Genomic DNA, 20,304 nt, shown 5'->3' with positions numbered 1-20,304 from the left:
GAGAGAGAGAGAGAGAGAGAGAGAGAGAGAGAGAGAGAGAGAGAGAGAGAGAGAGAGAGAGAGAGAGAGAGAGAGAGAGAGAGAGAGAGAGAGAGAGAGAGAGAGAGAGAGAGAGAGAGAGAGAGAGAGCATACCTATTTCCCCATTGATCTATAGTAGGCAGCATTCGGTTCTGGTTCTGCATAACCGGAGACGTCATTGGAGACATTGCATTTCCCTGCATTTGCCCTTGCATCCCCATGGGTCGTTGGTTCATCATCCCCTGTTGAGGGATCCCCATCGTTCCTGGGCCACCTTTTCCGTAGCCGACTGAAGGAGCAGGTGCTTGTTGTCTGGCAGCCTCCTCTTGTACCTGAAGTAAGCAACAATAAGGGTTCAATATTTAAATAATATGGATGCTCACACGTATATTAGAAAAAAAAGAACGAAAGAAAAACAAATGATAAACAAAGCTTTTTTTAAAAGTAAAACTCCATTTACCATCAAAGAGTCTTGTTCATTTAGTATAATCCAACACTTAGTACCTTTTGTCTCTCTTCCCGTCGGGGGAAGAATCCAACACTTTGAACCTCTTCCCGTCAGGGGGGTGGGGCCAGTTACTCCTACTGTCTTCTCTTGTGGACGCTATTAAAGTTTTAGCACACAAACACAACGTTTATTCCTTCCAAGTTAAAAATAATTAAAAGTTAAAAACGGAAAGCCGTTTTCAGTGTGAAAATAAATCGGCTTTCGGGGATCATGTATGACAGAAATATTTTCATCTTAGCTTGACGTTGCAACAACTTTAGAGATCGTTTATAGGATGATTTGTTGGTTAGTTAGAAAACATGTTCCATTGGAGGGGCAATCTGGACATTTGCCAGCAGCTACTTTCAAAGGATATCAACATAAGACACCTAAACTTTTAAATAAAACGGTAATACATATGGATAATAGTTAAATAAGAGCAACTGAATATCTATTAGAAAATGCAGCAAACCCAAATATGCAGGACAGTAAACAGAAAACAGCTTTTACATTATGCTGCTAGACATGGCAGTCTGGAAAATAGGGGTTCTAATTCATATTTTAATAGTTATGGCTACAGTAAAATATATGCAAAAACTTCACAAACAATCTTCAAAATATGGGTTAACTCCCAAGTAATAATTATAAATTTTCGTAAAACTTTTTGTAAGAAGCTTTTTCCAACGGGAAACATTTTCAGTCGATATACCTTATACCTCCAGTTTTAGAATATAAAACTATTTAACTATGCGAAACAACAAGGAGAATCGTGCTATAGATCGGCTATTATTAGTAAAACCCCGAAACAATTTGTTTTCATTTTTTTTTTCTCTGTTTCTCTTCTTAGAATATTTAGTCAAAAGCTTCAAAAAGCTTGAAAATTTCAAATTACTTTAGGCTAAAATGTCATTTGGGCAAAGATATTTTATTTAATAAATAGTGCAAGTGCCAATCTATAAGTAAAAACCGAAAAAAATTAATTACTTATTCCTTCTTCATGTTTCTTTTTCGAATGTTCAGCTAAGAGCTTCAAAGAATTCGACAATTTCAAATTATTTAATACAAAAGTATAATTCAGGAAAAGATATTTCATTATACAAATAGAGCAATTATTATACATACATTTTTCATTTTCGGTCTCTTTTCAATTTCATGCATGACACTGAATCTGAGTTGAAATAATGAAGAACAAGTTTACATTTTTTTTTTCTGGCAAAGGCAGGTTTGCCGCCCATCAGTTTTTTTTTTTACTCCCCAAAGGTAGATAAAGTGTTCTATATTTACTCACAAACATACCACGAGCTGTAATGGAAGTCTAACTCTATCAAAGACATCTCAAATTACCCAGATAAAAATTTGCGATAATCCATAAATAAGTGCCATAAATGGTAAATTAGTACCAAGGGCGGCAACCGTGGACAAGGGCAGGTATATTGACAAAGCGAGATTTAAAAAACATCTAGCAAAGTTAAAAATGCCATACGATATTATTGGGTTTAACCACCCTAGTCAACATTGGCATAAAATATATGAAAAAGAGTAAAAATGAAGTTTTTAAACACAAATTTGGTATAAGTAGAAGAAAATGTGAAGATGAAACAAGAAAAGTAAAAAGAGGACATGGAAGAAAAAAAGTAGTTAAATGAAGCAACAAAATTAAAAAGCTAATTGATTAGTTCCCAGCATTGATCAAACAAACAATAAAACAAGCAAAAAAAAAGCCAGACTATTTCAAGGCTAACGAAATACAATCCCACAGCCTTTGATAAACTTGATGATTCAAGTCATCATATATATTCAAATGCATTGCCAAGGCTCAAGCAAAAATGGATAAGCGACTAATGCTGTGGGAACTACCAATTACCTGTCTGACTACCTGTAGCACATTGGCTGGCGGCCCGTGAGGTTTCATTCCGACTCCTGGCTGATGCGGAGGAGGCATCATCATACCTCCGGATCCAGATTCAGATTCTTGAGGAGAAGAAGGTGGGCCTCCTGAGCCACTTGGTGTCATTCCAGTAATAGAACGCCCAGTCATCATGGCCATTCGTCTTCTCATTAGCTGCTGTTGCTGCAATCGCTGCTGAAGTTGTTGCTGCTTTAATTTTGCCTTAATGCTAGGACAAAATGGTACTGGACATTTGTTTTCCTGCAAAATGAGATTTGCTTAAGAGAGACTAGAAGGATACAATACTCACAATCCTTCCTTCAAAATGTTAAATATCGCACTCAGGGGAGGAAGATTATTGGATTTGATCTCCCCCCCCCCATCCCCAAAAAAAAATTCTGACTTGTAAATTCGTCTTAAAATTCAGGTAAAAGATGCTAACTCCATCCAAATAAATATTCCTTGCCGCCCCCCCCCCAAACCCGAACGATCCGCATTCATTAGCTAAATAAGGCACGCATGAAATTGGGATAATAAATCCGAATCCAAAACTTTCCAAGTGCCATCTTCTTGCACTCCAATCATTCAGACAGAAAATCCAGGCATGACTCTGGTTTAAACACAATTATGCTAAAAGTTGGCGGCGGAGGAACGGTTAGAGGGGTCATGGACCCTAATTTTTACTCTGATGTAAAGAATGTTAAATGTAATATGCTTGATCTAACATTAGAATTACTCAAACGATTCCAGTTTCGACAAATTGTAACACACCAATCCTTCCTGTTATCAACACAAAAAAAAGAATAAAAAACTCCTAGCTATGGCCCGCAACGCACCGTTCTTCTTTTTATTCTTATCTATGACATGTTCAAGACCTAAGTGGCTTTATTTCATAGCAGTAGAGTCGTAGTTACGAATGATCTGCTAAATAGGGATCATTAAAATAAGGAAAGAAAATCCTACGCATGTAGCCCATATTTTAAATCCTCATTAAGGTACTCAACGTTATGAACTGATACATCTATTGTGCTCATTTAGACACTGTGTGGTCAGAAAACAAGTTTTGATTTACATTAGTATAACCTATAGTTCCACTTCACACCTTTAAAAATAAAAAAAGGCTCCGAGTTACCTCAATCAAACCCAGTAGATATTTATCTCAATTAATTTTTGCAACTAGTATTCTGTGTTCGGTTTTCTCTTAATCTTTGGATGTGGCAGTAACAGCGAGTATTATAAATTGATTCGTATTATTCCTTTTTAAACCGAACATCATCAGGGAATTCTGGAAGAATTTTGTATTAATTTTCAAGAAAGATTGAAAGTGTTCGTACAAAATCATTGACACGTGGCGGGGACGGGGGGGGGGAGAGCATACTAACCAGTATGTATCAACTATTCTGTATTGGGAGACTCTTGCAACCAAACCGTTAACCACTGTCTAAACCACACTCAGAAAAACAGCTCATTCGTTTTTGCTCTCAGGTGTACTCAAAGGAACACTACGACAAGTACTACCTTGTCTTTTCACTCTGTGTACAACTGGCTTTCTAAGACACTAACTGGCCAAATCCATGAAAACAACTCAAAAGAGAGCTGACACCAAAAAAAACGAAAAAACCTAATTTTGATTATATTGCATTATCCAGTTATCTAGTGTTAAGTCTTCTAGTTATCTTGTTGATACTACAGTGAAAAAAGGAAACACTATCAAAGCAAAATAAAAAATTCCAGTGAAGCTTCAGTGAAACACAAGGATGACTCATTTTGACTATATTCTACGTATTATCCATTGGAAAAAAAAAAAATATGCCCAGCGCCCAAGGGGCACCTGTTTCAAGACAACGGTCGGAAACAAGTCTCATCTGCAACTGGTTTATGACCAGTTTACATCCAAAATGAAACGTGTCTCCGCCCACCGATGCGAGTGGTCGTGTATCAGTTGTGTTTATCTAACTGAGCAGTGCAGTATGATTAACTATGCTGAGTTCCGACGAGGAAGATTTAATTAATTACTATAAGTACTGCATATTTCGCAGGGTTCAGAGGGATTATTGGGTCCATCCCTACTTGGAAAAGAATGCAAAATTCCGTCTGTTCTTAGCAGCAAAAGAACTGTCACAGACAGATAGAAATTTTTTTCGCATTTTACAGAATGTCGAAGGAATCTTCGTGCTTCTCCAGTTCTATGAATTTCACGTTTAATTCCTGGTCTGACGTGTTGAGAGCCAAAATAATTGAATAATATCAAGGCGGTAGCTCCCAAAAATGTGTGGGACAACACTGAAACGCAACTGTGATCACGGCTAAAGGTTCATACGGAATCGGTTTTATAACTGATTGGAAACCAGTCTCATCTGGATTACCTCGTGGGCGGGCCCCCTCTCTACTTCAAGGACATGGTCACAAAACAGTTGCGTGCACAATCGGTTAGTAATTCTAGTCTCAAAACAGTTGCCCCGTGGGCGCTGGGCCTTAGATAAAAATCAAGTATATCAGTGGAATTAACAAACCGATTATTCTTTTTTCTCATAAAAAAAAAAACTCGAAAAAATAATCCTTTTGATTATGATTATCTTCTAAGAGTCAATCGTCAACTTTAATTCTCGGAAACAGCTATTACCTATTCATAGCATGCTCACATAATTTATCATTCAATACCACTTTATTTGGTGAAGGGTGAGAGGTTTCATCATTTTCCTAAATATTTCATTACGAACTCACTAAGTTAAAAGTCCATCAAGTGCTTTGAATATCTAAAAAGGTAGAGGCTATAACTTTAGTACTTTTTTTATCCTTTCATCAAAATTGTATTCTTAACCAAAGAAATCACTGAAAAATTCATATTGAAATAAAATATTAAAATTAATTAACAAAAAAATAAATGAACTATTAATTAATTATATGAAAAAAAAAATAATTAAAATTCATTAAAAAAGAGAAAAATACTGACCGTTCTGGAGCATAGGTGCATGAAGTCTAAAATTATGGGATAGAGGATTTGCAGCATGGGTAAATAAAGAAAAATTAACGATTGCCTTCGCTGCTTTTTATTTATTGACGAGAAAACTTAGAATGGCATCAGCAGATAGGAAGGGACAGATAAAGAGAAATCTCTGTCCAAGGACCCACACACCTATACCATCAAGGAATCTTTGAGAAAACATGATAAAATTCACAGAAACATATTTAGTATTTAAGTATTATTTTTAAATTCTAGATTTTCCAAAGAAAGCCCCCTGAACCCTCTATAGCTTTGAATGAGCCTACGCCATTTCAGGCCTCCCGCTAGATTTTTTGTGAAAAATATGAACTTTATGAACTTTTGATCACAAAAATATGAACTTTATGAACTTTTGATTGCGCTTTTTATTAACCTATTATGAACCTAAACTTACGATATGTGCACCTCAGAAACTGTTTGTGGACACAAAAAGTGGCAGTTGGTGTTTTCATCACTGGTGCACATATTCTTCTTGTTTTTTTTTTTTTTTAATTAGTTAAGTTAAATGCATTTAATTTGTATAAAAGTACAAAAAACAACAGTACAAAATATTCCCCACTACTTGTTCCTTTTGGCAAAATATGACGAAATTAAGGACGACTTTCGTTTGTTTACCCTGCTCTGTATCAGCTCAACCTCTCTGGCTGCCTCGTCTTCTTCGTGCATCTTCCAGCTCTAAGCCTCAATCATACTTTGTGCGAGGCTTATTTCTAGAAATTTTTTGGCATCGATAGCTTTTTTCAGCTTGTCATTAGCTTCTTGAAGAAGCCTTTCTACTGCTTGTCTTTTGTCCTTTTCAACTGATTTTTTTTCAACCAAATATTTTTCCAGGTTTTCAATGGTCTTCTTCTCAGATAACATCCTCTTTTTTTCCTCTTCTTCTACTTTCCTTTTAGACCCCTCTTCAGCCTGTCTAAATCGCTCTGTTTTCAGGCACAGTTTCTAGCTCTGGTATGCATTTCGCCCCAAATTCAACAGCTCTCTGGTAATAAAGACTATCTCGGACCTGTTCTCGAACTTCTTTAGAGAATCAGAGACTCTCAGTCTAGCATTGAGCATTTTGACTTTCATCGATGATTTTTCCTCAGTCATGATCAGTCCTGACCGGGAAAAATCACTTTCAACGTCACATGCGACATGCAGAGAGCTGCTTTTACTATCTTTAAAACAAGGGGATATATTTTGTCTGTCCTTGATGGTTTTTCAGACTAAAAACCGAGTTCCATAAATGCATGTTGCCTGTCCCAATGTCAGCTAGGCCTCGGTCGCTGCGCACAGTTCTAACTTCGGAATCAAATAACCTCCAAACTTTCTTGTTGACATTAGGTTCGTCACTTCCCAGTATCAAGATTTGACGGAGATCGAGGTTAGCATCCTTTAGAGCTTGTAATAGGGGCTGGTATAAATCTTCCACTTTTGCGTGTCCTATGAAAAAGGACTGTAGGTGGCGTACAGACTCTTTCTTTGGTCTCCGACCAGTATCTAATCATGATATTCAACTCCTTTACACCTTTGGCATTTGTAGTCTCATTGTACAGCAACGCCAAGGAAGAAGATCCAATGTCGCGTAGAAGGTCCTTGCAAAAAGCATTAGTGTGAATCCATGTAAAAAATAAAAATAAAAAAAAAATAAAAAATAATCAATCAACTTATGATCTTCTGGCAAGAAGTTATGTTACAGCTCATAAGCTTAAAGCAACTCTTTAGGAATATTACTACTAGAAAACTCTATGAAGGTAGCAAAGATTCAAGCCAGAAAAAGGAAGAAAAGACTAAAAGATAGCTTAGAGCTAGAAGATGTAGGGGCAGTATAGGAACCAAGTTAGATGTAACAATATTTTTTTGAAGAGAAGAAAATGTATGTTCACAAAACATGCTGAGTGTTAAAGTTTGAAACGTTTTAAATAAAACTCTTGCACATACATTTACTTCGCTTGTCCTTTATAAGGAAAAAGACAGCAACCGCAAGTGCTTTCCAGCTGATGACAAGAAAAATATGAACTTTATGAACCTTTTTTCTAAATTATGAACCATTTATGAACCTAGGTTAAAAATATGAACTTTTTTCATAATTATGAACCCAGTGGAGGCCTGCCATTTTCTTCTTACAATTAAATATTTTTTTTTATTAATTTCAATAATTATTTTGCCTTCTAAGACTAAAGTTACAGATTAAGACCTTTGATGAAGCTCATTTGTATTTGTATACTTTCAAAATACGCCGAATTTCACTCAATATTCAGAAATGCTTTAATATTACTTATACTCTGTCCTGTCACTCAAGTGTTTCGAAATCAACCAATTAGAAAAACGGAATTTTTCTTCAGAAGATAAGACTTCTACATCTGGGTTGGTAGGATTTCAAAATAACGTAATATTTAAAGAAGACAGAGGTATACAAAAAAAAAAAAAAAAAAAAAAAAAAAAAAAAAAAAAAAAAACGTAAATAACGTAATTACGTAAATTAATATTACGTGAATAACGTAATATTTAAAGAAGACAGAGGTACACAAAAAAAACGTAAATAACGTAATATTTAAAGAAAACAGAGGTATACAAAAAAAAAGTACTTACTGGACAATTTTTGGCATGATAGCAACACAGGGCAATAAGCTGTTTGCAAATGGGACATCCACCATTAGTCTTTTTCCGACATGGTCGGGCGTGGCTTACAACACGTTTCATTTTCTGACAGCTTGGCAAATGACAGTTGGCATTTCGACACTGACAAGCATGTACCAATGACTGAATACACCTCTGTATTGACAATTTACGTGCCTCCTAAATAAAAAAAATCACGTTATTTTAACAATTCATCGATTATTTTTATCTTCATTCCCTATTTGAATGCACTCCATACTGGATGCACCAATCCAGCAGTTATTTTTTACTTTTCTCCTTAAATCCACTACAAATATTTATTTGATTAGTTTAGACCTAACACATTCAAATAATCAGATTTCATTTTCAATGCACAGGGTACAATAAAATTTATATTAATAATAATAATAAAAAAAAGAAAAAAAAAGAAAAAAAAAGAAAAAAAAAGAAAAAACAATTATACCGAAAAAAAGCAAAAGAAGTTTTTGGAATGGAAAAATAACAGTTTCTTTGGTAAGTAGCATATAAAATTTAAAAAGCTTCTTATCGGGTTAGACACAATTTCGGGGATGAGGGATTCAAACCCAGTACACCCTCCCCCTCTCCTCCCCGGATACAGTCTTGATCAGAAGTATTGGCTTTTTTTTATTACAAAATTAAAAATAAGAGAAAGAAGAAACGTAATGAGGAATATTCTACTTCCCCTTCTTTTTTTTGGTGGGGGAGGGGGGGGAGGGAGGGAGGAGATTTAGGAATATTTAGAAACAAAAGGAAAATAATAATTTACCACAGGGTTTTTGGCAGGCCCATTGTCTGATGCAGCTCCTCCATCATCGAGATCAAAACCGTATTTATACAGCTTGTGAGGATGTTTCTCCACTTTATAACAGTTGACACATAAATCAAAATCATCACATTCTTTACAATGCCACCTTGTTTCCACTTGGGCCTTACAAGCATTGCACGTATACACAAATTTATCTTGTCCTTGATTGTGCAATTCATAAATTAAAGCCATTGTTGAATACTTTGTTCGCCTCATTGAGGAGAACTCGAGATGTCTATCACGTGCCATTGTTAAGAAAGCATCACGACCATCCATTAGGTCACATGTCATTGACGGATCTGGGTCTTGAATTGGTCCTAGACTAGCTGCGCTCTGTGCCGAATGCAAACGGATCACAAAGAAAACTTCTTTATGTTTTTCCATTGTTGCAACAATTCGGCCTGAAAGATCATTGCCGGACTGATCACTGCCAGATTTTTTGCTGCTCTTTCTTTGCGTTGCCTTTTTGTTCATTTTTTGTTTCTTTTTACTTCCTTTTTTGCTTCCATCAGGGCCGATTTCTCCTTCGTCTTGAGCAGCAAGTTCAGCAGCTTCTTGCCGCCTTCGTTCCTCCTCTTCTTGATCAAGCTCTTTAATACTTTCTTCAATTACATTCGGCCAAAAATCTCCTTCAAAATATGGCAGTCCCACTGGAATACTTAAGTCGTCTTCTACAGCCTGTTTCAAAATGTCTTTGTAATCGAGAACAATTCTTTCAATAATTCCTCTATCAAGCATCTTTTTATACCACTCTTGCAGTCGCTTTGGCTTGGGAATCTTTTGTTCCGGTGGATGACAATGGAAAATATAGTCATCACCTTCGGACGGAGGACAAGCCCAAATATGGGCCATTGTATAGCCAAGTTGTTTGACATAGTCCAGATAGCCAAGCAATATTTCATGGTAAACAGCCGTCCTTAACGGCTTAGGCCGAAAGAAGTGCACAGAATCAAGATAGGCAAGATAAACTCTTCTCGTATTTGGCATTGGCGAGTCTGAACCATATTCTTGTACATGCATCCCAAAGAAACAGACATCAACACCATCTATGTCTTGGAAGGCAAATAAAGCTTTGGCCCTGCAAAAAAAGAGCAATTAATATAGGACATTAATTGAATTCAATTGAAGTGGAAACATAAGACACATATACCAAAGGTAAAAAAAAAGGCAAAGAATACGGCACTGGTCCCTAGTTCCTACCGGCAGTGGTAATCTCCGTTTCATGACCCTTAAGCCAGGAATAATCGCGAGGAAACGAGCGAAGGAAGTAGACGAAAAGCTGCCAAATCTGTTTCTGTTGCTAGTATATATATATATATATTAAGAACTGGTGTAACTTTAGAGGTTAGGGGGCATAGCCCCAACTCACAGTCCCTAATTACTAATTACTTCGACTCCTTGGCAATAAGAGCGACTCGGTTTCCACAGACCTGGCTGAAAGTGCTGATGCCCATAAAAAAAATCAATGGAGCAGTTAAATAGCAATCGATCGTCAAATTATTTTTGCTAAGCCCCAAAAAGCCTCCTAAGCACTCTTTAACCATTTAAACTCTTTTAAGATTAATTCCAGTTTCAGCAGTCTCCATAGCTCTGGTAGGTAGAAGAAATGCCTGCATGAAATCAAGCACTCCTAAACATAAATCAATAGAAAATTTCTCTTGATGGGCATTTCGTAATACTGTTGCATGTTTATCCATTAGATTAATCAATTTACTGCTACATATGCATTCAGTGGAGTAGACTTAATCATATATAGTAAACTTGCCACATGGTTACTATGGTAACATGACTTTATTAGCCAGTTTTCTTGGGCCATTTTCTATTTAAGCCTTTTACATCGAGAAAAAAACAAAAAAACTAAAATGTGCTCCGTTATCGCCTAGTCCCTACCGGCGGTAGGGACTAGGAATTAGAGACTTTATTTTGCCATTGTTGGCATGTTTAGAGAATATATACAAATCTTGATCGACTCAGTTATCAGTAGAATTGGGTAAACTGTCTTCTATAAGAGCATTAGAGCATTTCACTTCTATAAGAGCATTCCCTTTGCAAAAAGCCAGAACACTGGGGAACAACATTCTGCAGCCAAACGAACTCGATGTGGTATCTGTCCTAGGGAAAAGGACCGCAAGACTACCATATGCTGTGCCATCTGTAAAAATAGTGTCTGCAAGGAACATGCAGTGACTGTTTGCTCAAGCTGCATCTAGAAACAATTTTTTTTATTGGTTTCAATGGTAGTTATGTCAATATATTTGAAAATAAATGCTCATGTTTCCATTTAAGTATTTTATTGACTGGTACCCTTCAGAAGATTGGGGTCATTTAGACCCCACCCTACCATGAGTGTTATAAAAAGATCCTACCAGTTAAGGGCAAATAAATAATTAACTGATTCATAAATTCTCAGAAATAAAAACTGAAAGAGGAAGAAACTTCCTTCTTGGTATTCTTGGTAGCCTAAATCCAGGACTATGGAGCCAAGAATATGGCTCCTGGCTCCAGAAGATCAGGGAAACTGTGCTGACTCTACCTCCCACTCTACTCTATTATGTATGGTCCACTCTCATTGAAGTACGTGTTGAAGTACATTGAGTAATATTGAAGTACATAGAATTATTAATGCATTATATATTTTTATAGTCTTTGAATAAAGTGTCTTCTAAAAAAAATATAAAACTAAAAGAAAACACTAAAACAATGAAATGTGAAACTTTATAATGTGCAAAATATTTATGTTGATAAGATTATTATGTTTCCTTCCATTATTATTCACTTTTTAACCTCATTTAAAATGTTTTTTTTTTTTTTTTTTTTTTTTTTAAATATTCAATCAGGCACTCAAGCTAAACTGGATATATTCAAGATTACACAACAAACACCCATTAAACAATGAATCAAAACATGGAAGCAGCAACAAAGAAATATATTATTAAACCTATATATGGGTCCATCACAAGGGGGAGGATGCATTATCAGGGTAACGAATGTTATGTTGAAAAGGAAAACAAAATAAGGAGTCTAAAGGTACTAATTTTCTTTTAATAGGATGTTTTGTTCTGGCAAGCCACTACTCTGCACTTTTACGATTTACCAAATAGGAAAACGAACTATTTTTTTGGCCGCCTCTGTCAACACACGCTATTAAACACATACCTTAAACGCTGAGAACCACAAACTCCGGACTTTCTTAGAAAAAAAAAAAAAAAAAAAAAAAAAACTGTATCCTTTTAAAATCTTGTCTGTGCACACAATGTCTGTATATTGAAGAATTTATAGATGTATGGTTTCACGGGACAGTGATACAATGATTGTAGCTTTATTGTCCCCTTTTTCATGAGATCAATTCCATGAAGTTACTGAGGTAAAATCCACCTGCCACATAACTGAATCGTTATTTTATTTCTGAAAATCCCTAAGAAACAACAAATATTAAATCCCCAAGCAAACAATTACCCTTCTTACCTATTAGGTAATACTCCAGCCCTCTTGCCATTTTCTTCACAGAATCTATTTTTTCCGAATGAGTATGATACATTACCCCACTTCAGACAAAAGAAAAGCGAAACAAATTCTATAAAATAAAACAAATAATAGATTACTCAGCAAATGCAATTGCTTTCTTACCTATAAGGAAATGATTCCGGCAAATCTCCATTTTCTCCACAAAATCTGCTTTTCATTCCGGGACGAACCTCTGCGACTTTTTCAACCGATGACACAACACGAATGAAGACCTCACCAGCGGCAGCCTCTCTCTTTTTCAAAAAATTATTAACCCTACTCTCCAGAAAGGTGCCCAGCTTGGTCGTTGGCAGCCGTCTAGCACTGAATCGATTTTCCTTTCTCTTATCGTTCCTTAATTTTAAACAATTATCACAGGTAAAACCAGACGTCCAAATGGCTTCGAAATGAAGAACACAGATCTGATGAAGTTTACGGCCACAATCGCTGCAATCCACCCACTGTTCCAGCTCTTGCACGTCATTCTTCATTTCGACGAACTCCGACTTTTGCACTGTCATTGACGGTTGAGAGGGGTCGTCGCCGAGTGTCACAACATCTCCTTGAATTTCGTTGAAACACTTGAGACAGTATGTATACCTACGAGAGAGTTTATTTTATATTTTAATACAATTATAATGTTATTAATATTTTTTTAAATAAAATTTGATGAATGCCTTCTTTATATTAATATTTTAAATTTATTTTCATATCTTTTTGTTTATTTAAAAAGCTCTAAAAGAAACTTTTTAGTGTTAACTTAGCTTTACAACAGAGTTCGAAGTCATTAAGACTGCACAAAGAACACCAATAACTTGCATCCGAAGAGGATTAAATAAGTTCTAGCTGTAAAGATCCTTGATGCCAAAACAAAAATAAACATCCCAAAAACATAGTGTTCTACGAAAATTCTACCAGATAAGCTCTGTAGGACATAAGAAACAAGACACTATATAGATTTAAATCATAGAATGTTTCGATTTTCAACTAATTAGTTAAAAAAAAAATCCGAAAAAGAAGTTTTTCAAAGAAAAGTAAAGGCCATTTTAAACTTAAGATCAGCAGAAAAAAATACCATTCAAAATTCAAACTCAAAACGACCAGAAATTAAATAAACAATCATAGCAAAAAAAAAAAAACAACATACAACAAGTAATAATATAGATGAATAAATAAATCTTAAAACGAGTGAAACTTAAATTATTACAAATCTTACTATTACAAAATAAGTGTTGTATAAGAAATAAGAAAAAATTATGAAGATATGATTATTAAGTCGTACTTCCTGACGCCAGGCGGGATCGAACCACATACTTTCACATAAGAAAGCTGGCTTCTTCCACTACACCGCCACCAGGTGACTATATATTTCATTTTGGGGAATAATGACGTAAATTAGTAGTAGATAAAGAATAAAACAGGCATGTTCTTGCTCTTGTGTTTAATTAATTAAAAAAGACTTTCCGAAAAAGAATTTTTTCAAAGGAAAGTAAAGGCCATATTAAAAGATTAGAAAAAATAAAAACCTACAATAGCTCAAACTCGAAACAACCAGGAATTACTATTGTAGAATAAATGAAACCCAAAACGAACAGAAATTAAATAAACAATCATAGCAAAAAAACATACAACCGGTAATACTATAAATGAATGGGTAAATCTTAAAACGAGTAAAACTTAAATTGAATATACAAATCAAGCCTGAAACCAGGCTGAACTTGCCAGGCAGTGCTGTAATGGGGCGCAGCTGTTTTTTTATGCGATCTCCTTATGTTAAATTGAATTTTCAGTATCATGGCATTTTCGTCAATGTTGTCACGTTGAGTCGTGAGAATATTCTATAAATAGAGGGATCTTGCCGAAGATTCCTCTGCTACCATTTCCTACAGGGTTGCCACCGTCAGTAGGATTTTACTAGATCTAGTAAGATAAAAAAAAAAAAAAATCTAGTAAATTTAGAGGATCTAGTAAATTTCCCGAAATCTAGTAAAAAGTCATGATTTGTAGTAAACAAAACTTTTGTTATTTTCCATAAATTCAGGGGAAAAAATTAGGGTCCATTCGTTACAAAATCTGATTTCGATTATGTTAGATATTATGGCTACTATTGCTCTCATTTTTGTGATTTCGCTTCAACCCTAGCGCTTAAAATTCTCTACTTTTCCCTAGGCTTCTTCTTGATACTCGCTTTGAAAGGAAAACTATTTGAAATCAGGACTGGTATGCCGGATTAATTTGTTTTCAGAAAATTTTCCCAGACTCTCATAACAGCTGCTACGTTTGTTAGTTAGCTTTGTCCCTTTTTAAAGACGCTGCTGGAAACGAGCTTTTTCCATACTTGCCCAAGTTCTTTCTGACTCTGCAGCTTGCCCCATTCAAGTGCTGGAGCAAAGAGACAGTTTTTGATTTTGTCGGTCATCAAAACTAAAAACCGGAACAGGTTAATTGTCTAGAGTGTTTCATCCCTGATGAAAACGAAGCAATTTGTTCACAGGCCGTCAAGTGGAGTACATGACTGGGTGACCTCCTAGAATTGGACTCGGATTATCAAGAAATGGAAACAAGTTGATCACTTCAGTCAGAATTCGAAACTAGTGGATAATTTAAATTCGGATGAGGCCGAGGATGATTAAAGCCTTTTAAGTGCGACTTTTTTTAATTGTGACTACATATTTTTCTTCTTACTTTTCAATTTGTATGATTTGCCTGACCTGATGATTATTGACACAATGCAATTTTTTTTAAACCAGTTATTGTATGTTATATAAGTTTTCTTTTTCTTGGCAGCCCTAGTCAAATTTGACGTGCACTTTTTAATTTACATATTTTTACAACTAAAACGGTAATCAATTACGTCATTTCCGTTTTGAAGTGAAATAGATTGTATTGGTTTTTGACTCCCTTGAATACGAACGAGAGAATCCAGAAATTATCAGTTAAAAAAATCCTAAATTAATTGCTTTAAAATTTGCCAGAAACCTTTGTAAGCAGCATATCCCTTATTTAAAGACCAGCCCAACTAGTGTTTCAAAAGTGGCAAATTTCCTCTTAAAAATGCAAAATTGAAGGGTTTGGATTTCGAACCTAAAAACGGAAACTGGGGGACAAATTTCAAAAGCCGTCACTTTCAAACACACCTCAGAGTCTAAGCACTCCATCGCCTGAATTGCTTCGTGAATATGAGTTGTAGCTGTTTTTCTTTGTTGATTGTTTTTTTATTTTTCAATATATCTGAATTTTATGACCTGAAGACCATTGATAAATTTAAAGCCTGGCTTCACCAACAGGATTTCCAGAATCTAAGATTCAACACTATTGTTTGACGTCTTGGATACACCGCATCTGGAATATGACGCCTATCCAGTAGCACATCCAAATAATCAAAAAAAAAAAAAAAAAAAAAAAAAAAAAAAAAAAAAAAAAAAAAAGATTTTTGAACTTATAGGTTTCCGGGATTTTCAATCACACTATGAAAACGAAAGAAAGAAGAAAAAAAAATAAGAAAAAAAGATAGTGGAAATGCTATTGATTATCCTCCCATAGTAAAAATCGATGCTTGATGGTGCGGGTGCGGCGGTAGCCGCACGCGCAATTTTTTTTTTAACATTTAGTAAAAACAAATACGATTTAGTAAATTCTTCCAGGCCAGGGTGGCAGCCCTGCCTGAAACGAACAAAAATCACTACAAACGAGAGTTTGGGTATCGCCTCCTTCTCTCGCTGTAAAAGTCTAAAACCTACTGCGTCATTGGCACTTTACTGAAAACGAATTGTATTACAAATATTTTCTTTTGTACTTAATATTGAAAATAAACATTAAAATTTTTAACTGATGAGCTTTCCCCAATTAATATCATTATATATCGAATATTCAATTTGATTTTGTTTATACTTTCCAAGACTGTTCAAGACTTCAATAGCAAAATATTTGTTTTCGTTTTAGGCTTGATTTCCATATTCAATTAAAGAATTACTCGCTTTAATATTTATTTATTCATTTATATTATTACTTGTTGTATTTTTTTTTGCAATGATTTTTTATTTAATTTCTGTTCGTTTTGGGTTTCATTTTTTCTCTAATAGTAATTTCTTGTCGTTATTAGTTTGAATTTTAAAAGGTATTTGTATCTGCAGATCTTAAGTTTAATATGGCCTTTAATTTTCTTTGAAAAACTTCTTTTTCGGAGTTTTTTTTTAACTAATTTTTTTCGTTTTTTGTTGAAAAAAGTGTAAAGTTTTTAAAATTTCCTTATTTTAAAATTAAAGTTTTTTTTTTAAATCAAATGTTCATCTAAGCATCAAAACTAGTATCACAGGCAGCGCAATAGAGCTGCCTAAGTAAAGAACGATATTGAGACAACGTATTATTTATTTATTTTTTTGGTTTCTTGGTCTTAGGCAAGGGCACTTCGTGTCGAAGGAGTTGTCGTAGAAACCTCGAAAAGGGCTCATTCGACTGGAAATTGGAGTGGCATGTGCCCTTTTTAACAGTCGAAAGTAATTGGAAGGCAACTAACACCCCTTCCACGACCACCATTTCCCCAAACACATCCAATCAAAATTTTGAGTCATTTTGTTAAGCGTAGTTGATTTAAAAAGAGAAATTATGTTTTTGAGGAGGACATTCCCCCAGAGCCCTCAGGGCAAGGGTTGTAAGTTATGCCCTGGAGGCATATAAGGTTCTTATAGAAAGCGTTGTCGTAGAAACTTCAAAAAAGGCTCGTTCGATTGGAAATTCAATGGGCTAGTGCCCTTTTTAATAGTCAAAAGTGATTGGAGGGCAACTAACCCCCTCTCATGCCCACCTTTTCCCTAAACACATCCAAACAACATTTTTAAATAGCCATTTTGTTCAACGTAGTAAGTCTTAGAAATTAGGTCATTGAGGATGATAACCCACTCGGAGCCCTCGGGGCAAAGGGTTGTAAGATATGCCCTGGGGGTATATAGGGTTTTATAGATAGTCATGTCGTAGAAACTATAAAAAGGGCTAATTCGATAGGAAATTAGAAGGGCGTGTGCCCTTTTATTGGTCGAAAGTGATTGGAGGATAACTAACACCCCTCTCACACCCACCATTTCCCCCAACACATCGAATCAAAATTTTGAGATATAGACATTTTGTTGGACGTTGTTAAAAAATCTGGAAATTACTTTCTTGAGGATGACACTCCCCCCACAGCCCTTAGGTCAAGGGTTTCAACTTATGCCCTGGGGGCGTGTTTTTTTTTTTTTTTTTTTTTTTTTTTTTTTTTTTTTTTTACAGAAACCGTTGTTGTAGAAACTTCAAAAAGGAATCATTCCATTGGAAATTGAAACGGCCAGTGCCCTTTTTAGTCGAAAGTGATTGGATGGCAAGTAACCCCCTTGTCACGCCCAAAATTTCCCCAAACACATCCAATCAAAACCTTGAGATAGCCATTCTGTTCAACATTATTAAAAGATCCTGAAGTTAGGTCTTTGAGGATGACATCCCCCGGACAGCCCTTAGGGCAAGTGTTTTAAGTTATAGCCTGGGGCATATAAGGATTCTATAGAAAGTATTGTCGTTGAAACTTCAAAAAGGGCTCATTTAATTGTAAAGTGAAATGGCTAGTAACCTTTTTAATAGTCGGAAGGGATTGGAGGGCAACTAATCCCCCTCTCACGACAACCATTTCCCCAAACACATCCGATCAAAACCCCCTTACTGCCCTCAGGGCAAGGATTGTAAGTTATATTCTGGGGACATATAAAGTGTTTATAGAAAGGGTTGTCGCAGAAACTCAAAAAGGGCTCATTCGATTGGAAATTGAAAGGACTAGCGCCCTTTTATATAGTCGAAAGTTATTGGAAGGCTTGATATTTTTATAGTAAAGATCGATGTGGGTACAATGTAATTTTTTTTCTTTTTTTCTTCTTTAGACCAGGGCACTTCGTATCGAAGGAGTTGTCTTAGGAACTTCAAAAGGGCTCATTCGATTGAAAATGGAAAGGGCTAATGGCCTTTTTAATAGTTAAAAATGATTGGAGGGCCACTAGTTCCCCTCCCACGCCCACCCTCCCATTTGCCCATTATGTTTAAAATATAAATGTTGCCTTAAGATTAAATCAAAATGCACTGTGTTAATGCTAATTTCCAGTAAGGCATCTCAGCAGTATCCCAAGAACGACTGAGGGTATAATTTTCGAACTTTCAGGGCTACTTAATCTCTTAAACTTTAATCAAATCAAAATAGCGTAAGTGTAACCAAGGTATCGAAGAAAGTAAACAGATTTTTTTTGCGAATGGTATCAAGTTTTCTATTACAAGTCAACTAGAGGAGGTATGAAAATAAATTTACAATCAGACGTAAAAGAAATTAGAGAGTCCCTTCATAGTGTGAAGACTGATGTGCAAAATATACAAAAAACTGTTCGTGAATTGGGAGAAAGATGCACGCGTTCGGAAGGTGATGTAAGAGAAACAAATAATCGGGTAGATAATTTGAAGTCTAAGATGGAAAATCAGGATAAACTCGTGAATGATTTATTTACACAAGTTACATCATTAAAAAATCAGTCTCTTGTGTTGCAGCATATGGAAATAAAAAATAACATATTGTTTTGGAATGTGAAGACTGACTCATTGTCAGATGCAAAAAATACCATTAAAAAAGTGCTGAATGAGGGATTAGAAATAGAAGTGAAGAATATTCCTCCATTTTCAGTGGTACAAGAAGCAAGTAACTTCATCAAAATCAAAGTTACAGATTATAAAGACCGATATGGTATAACGAAAAATGCAAAGAAATTAAGAGGAAAAGACTTGCAGTTTGGAAAACCAGTTTTTATTAGTGATGATGTTAGTAGAGAGGTGCGCCAAATTAGAAAGGAATTGGTGGTGAAAAAAAAATATTTGATGGAGAGAGGTGTTGAATGCTGGATACCACCCGTGGTACCGCCGGTTCTTTCTATTCAATCTGCTGGTAACGTTGAAAAGGTTGAATGGTTCAAAGCGTTAAAAATGTAAATAGTGGTTTTGAGCTAGTTATTTATAGTGTTTGGAAATTATTTTTTAAAGGTTGTATGAAAAGTTATCAATTATGAAGGTAATTAAATTTGCTTATAAATGAATTTGTGAGCCATATTAAGCCCACTGAATTTTATTTTGGGAGTTGATATGCGTATACATATCGACCGGTTTGTTTATTTGTTTTGTTTATTTTGTGTTTCTTATGTTTATTTTATTATGATAGTTAATTCGTCCTCGGATGTTGTAATATGTAGATGTTATTTGGGGAAAGTATGGTTCTTTACTCTTCCTTTAACTTTCTCTTGCCCTTATTTGATTTTCGATAATTGTTAATTTAACCAGTAAGTTGAAGGAACTTGAAAGGAGCCCACTGGATGTGTGTAGATTGATAAATGGTGTTATGCATCGGGACTATGATGTAAGTGAGAATGTTGGATGTATGGATTCTCGGTATGCTGTTCAGTGTGAGATGTGTGGGTGGAAGAATATGAGAGAAATGAAAGTCTACAAATTGAACTGTCAAGGGATAAACACATCATACGAGTTCCTTAATGAGTTGTCTTCAGACTGAGCCGCATATCCTGACCCTAACGGAAACTTGGCTGAGGGGTTACAATTCCACTTTACTAAAAATAGAGAGTTATAATGTGCATGTGCAAAATAGGGTACTACCCCAACGTGGTGGTTTAGCTGTATATGTAAAAAGTGGTTTTAGCGAACAGATTAGGTCAGATTTAGCGGTCAATTATGAAATGAAATTTGAGTCTATAGTTCTTGATGTGCGTAATGCAAATAATAAGTTTATGGTTGTACTAATTTATAGACCACCCTCAGGTAATGTTGAGGAGTTTATCGAACTGATTGATGAATTTTTGGGAAAGTTACCAAGTTCAAAAATACCATGTTTTATATGTGGGGATTTTAATATTGCTTTAAATAAGGTTGATAGAAATAGTAAGGTAACACATTTTGTTAACACAA

The 20,304-nt window shown here is 35.3% G+C and overlaps 1 protein-coding gene across 2 annotated transcripts in view; it reads right to left on the bottom strand.

Moving 5' to 3' along the window:
- nej (CREB binding protein nejire) overlaps window positions 1-20,304 on the bottom strand; it is a 92,017-nt gene that overhangs the window by 9,508 nt on the left and 62,205 nt on the right. Inside the window, exons 11-15 of one of the 2 annotated variants that reach the window (XM_089089847.1) lie at window positions 12,454-12,930; window positions 8,788-9,904; window positions 7,974-8,180; window positions 2,372-2,656; window positions 135-352 (exon numbers count right to left, since the gene is read on the bottom strand). In XM_089089847.1, coding sequence (XP_088945973.1) covers window positions 135-352; window positions 2,372-2,656; window positions 7,974-8,180; window positions 8,788-9,904; window positions 12,454-12,930 — 2,304 coding nt within the window. The remainder of the gene's footprint in view (window positions 1-134; window positions 353-2,371; window positions 2,657-7,973; window positions 8,181-8,787; window positions 9,905-12,453; window positions 12,931-20,304) is intronic. The other variant, XM_089089848.1, reaches the window with a different exon arrangement.

Source organism: Artemia sp. Qi Xiang Cuo, chromosome 5, assembly GCF_049724085.1.
Source record: "Artemia sp. Qi Xiang Cuo chromosome 5, ASM4972408v1, whole genome shotgun sequence".
Classification (NCBI taxonomy): domain Eukaryota; kingdom Metazoa; phylum Arthropoda; class Branchiopoda; order Anostraca; family Artemiidae; genus Artemia; species Artemia sp. Qi Xiang Cuo.
Note: the sequence above shows the minus strand (reverse complement) of the source record. Positions and strands in the feature narration are given on the sequence as shown.